The 3404-nt window shown below is 32.7% G+C and overlaps 1 protein-coding gene across 1 annotated transcript in view; it reads right to left on the bottom strand.

Annotated features, from left to right (window-relative positions):
• The window catches only part of LOC109840772 (NAC domain-containing protein 73-like), an 11071-nt gene extending 9899 nt beyond the window's left edge, over positions 1-1172 (bottom strand). Inside the window, exon 1 of the mRNA XM_020409528.1 lies at positions 674-1172. Within this exon, the coding sequence (XP_020265117.1) occupies positions 674-808 (135 nt within the window). The 5' untranslated portion in view covers positions 809-1172. The remainder of the gene's footprint in view (positions 1-673) is intronic.

The raw sequence follows: 3404 nt of genomic DNA, 5'->3' as shown, positions 1-3404 counted from the left end.
AGTTTCGGCAGCCTAGGTTTGATTCCCATCTAAAACATTAATTTCATGGGCGGTCGTTTTTCAATTTAACGTATTTAGGATTGTAGTAAATTGCAAATTTGAATATCTGGAGACCTAATTATATGCATCTGCGATAGAATTTAGATATTCTAGTATGAGAAGTTTCGGCAGCCTAGGTTTGATTCCCATCTAAAACATTAATTTCATGGGCGGTCGTTTTTCAATTTAACGTATTTAGGATTGTAGTAAATTGCAAATTTGAATATCTGGAGACCTAATTATATGCATCTGCGATAGAATTTAGATATTCTAGTATGAGAAGAAGAAGAAAAATAAAAAAAAAACCTAATATGTAATATAAAGGTATAACTGCTTGCCATTTCTATATTATGCCTCATTTGCACATACTGACACACATGATCGAATATCTGGTTATATCAAAAATTAGAAATTTTAAAACTAATTATATATGTGAAAATAGTAGGATGAACATATGTATATATGCTAACGAAATCTAACAAAAAAAAAGAAAATAAAAGAAAAGAAACAGTACATCTGCTATAAGTAAAATAGGAAAATAAAATCATAAAAAGGTAACAGTACATAAACTACATATGCAAATTATAACCCTAAAAACTAACACCTGCATGCTGTAAGGTCAGCTGACAGTTACCTGCTCCTCAATCTCAATCTTGTGACCGCACGCAGGGCAAGCCTTGATTAAACCCGAACCCGTTAACGATTTATTAGCAATAAGAGCTGTCGTCGACGTCAAGCTCCGATCAATACTGCTGTTGCACCAAGTCATTTCATATATCCAACAGATAATTAAAGAAGAGGAAGAGAGATTGTGTACAACAGGCAAAAGGCTGGGAACGGAATGATAACTAACGAACGGACGAAGATGGCAAATAAAAAGATAAAAAAGAAAAAAAAAAGAGGGGGAAAAAGTAAAAGAGAAGGAAGCTCTCTTTGTTCCTCCTTCTGGTTCTTGAGCTTTGAGCTTTAGGCAGATGGAATTATCGGCCTTCAATCTCACAAAAGAAATTAAAAAGAGAAACCAAAGAAAAATATATAACACATTTTTTTTAAAAAAGAAAAAAAGAAAAAAAGGAAAATGTTTGGTTGCTTGAGGTGTAAGTTTGGCTTACTCCCTCTGCAGGCTTTCTATAACTGCAAATGTTTGAGGAGGGCAAAAACTAGAATTTTGGGATTTTGAGGGGAGAGAAAGATAAAACAAAAGTAGCGAATGGGTAGAGTGAGATTGGGGCAATTTGATTCGTATGAGACGTTTCACCTCACGTGAGAGGGATAGTTAGATTGGTTGATGGATAGCCCAAGCCCAACTTTGAGAAATTAATAATCATTCAAATGATTATAATTAGGAGAAAAGAGTGAAATATATATGCCTTTTAGCTCCAATGTCGCCCTAGAGTGTCTTGGACGACTTATTCATTAACAAAAACCCTAACCATACCACACCAACAAAAACAAATATAAATGAATCAATAACAAAATCAATCGAAAATCCGAAAATCTTAATTTCCTATTAATTAGTTTATGCCGTATAATCACACTTAAATAATTGTGAATCATGCGGCTAAACTAGACGCGTGAGCGTATGGATACTACCAATTAATGTGAAGATTTTATTTACCTATTTAACTTTTGTTTTAACTTTTTTACAAGTCACAGTTAATTGAATCGTTTTGAGTGTTGTGGCTTCTCAAGCAAGCCAAAACCCCTTTGTCTTTGTGTTAGTTACTCCTTACAAGGCAACGACTCATGGTCCGAAATCTACAACGCAGGATCCGGTGTGGTCATGGGTTGTACTCGATGGACAGATGTCAAATGAACAAGGGCTTACACGGGAAATAAAGGACACGTGTGCAATGGGGAGTCAGTTTGGAGGTAAACTGGTGTTACATGATTGCAGGATTGCCTGCTATTTTGGTGAGAGACGAAAGCTTTTCTGCAAGAAGAAGCATGCAAAAGGGGGACCGCGCGCATTCTATGTAGGCCTTCAGTTAGGATGAGGATATAGCGTTTTTTTTTTTTTTTTTTTTTTTTTTTTTTTTTGCTTTGTATGAAAGGGGTTGGTATTATAGACAATGAAATGTTCAAAAAGTATTAGTTTACAAACTTGAATGCCAAGCAAACGGATTATAATACTTATCTAATGCACCTTGCTTGATGAATTTGGATGTTAGTCTCTATACTTTATTTAAATATTCATGAGTTGAAAACTGTTTTTTAAATATAAATATAAGGGTTTTTTTCCTCCAGAAACCACCTTAAAAATAGAGTCACTATATATATAAACAGCCTTTGAATATCGCTTTATGTATAAATTACTTTTAAAATTGGATTCTATTTCAATCAACCGCTTCCTAGTCAAAATTTTCACCGAAAATTAAAATGTGCCCTAAAAAATTCACATTTGAAGTCACACAACGTATTTTGATAATGTTTAGGTCTCGTTGGGATAAGTAACATCACATACCTATATCAGGAATATTTTAAGCTTATTTTAGGTTTTAAAATTTTAACTGGAAGATGGTTGATTGCAACACACTAATTCACTTTAAAGGGTATATATTTTCACTGGAATTTTTCAACTCTTCAAATTTTCATTGGAATTTTTTTTCTCTATGTAATGTTAGCCGCCCATGTGAAAATTGTACTTAACTTTAAGAGGGGTCTTATAAAATCGAAGGGTATTTTCAAATAATCCCTAAACTTAAGGGGGTTTTCTGATATTTTGACAAAGGTTATTGATGGTTATCAGATAATATTTGTCCAAAGTTAACAGGTTTTTCTAAAATTTAGCCTTTATTTTATTTCCCACTTTAAAGAAATTGTAATCGTTTAAATCAACAAACATCATAATTTAAAAAAACATTCATAATTAAAATAAAATGGCTAAAGTATCAGACATTAGGTGCCAGTATCCAATCCGCACGTTACTGGCACAAACTTGAAGTCCAAGTAATTTGTTTTCCCTTTTTTCCTAACTCTGAACCTGCCTGCTAGTTTGTACTATACTATAATACAATAGTAAAATACAACTGATTATACTGAAAAAAAAAGATAAATTGTTGTACGTACACAAAGAGTAACATTTTATATGCATGCATCTAAACTCAACCTACATTTGTCAATCTCTCACCATTGATCAGAATAATCGTGCTTTCACGAACTTACCAGATATATTCAGATACTCATCTATACTTATGTGCAAATATATAAGACTCACGCAAGCTTAATGCTTAAAGGAGTAAAGAAAAAATTGGTTGCATTTTTAAGGACATAATTATGATTCTATTCTTCTCAAAGAGACTATATTTAAAATTTCTACTTATTTTATTTACGCATGTCAACTTTTCTCTTTCCTCTTTTAGAAT

The sequence above is a fragment of the Asparagus officinalis genome, chromosome 5 (genome assembly GCF_001876935.1).
Source record: "Asparagus officinalis chromosome 5, Aspof.V1, whole genome shotgun sequence".
NCBI lineage: Eukaryota > Viridiplantae > Streptophyta > Magnoliopsida > Asparagales > Asparagaceae > Asparagus > Asparagus officinalis.
The sequence above is the reverse complement of the archived record's forward strand: the minus strand, read 5'-3'. Positions and strand labels throughout refer to the sequence as shown.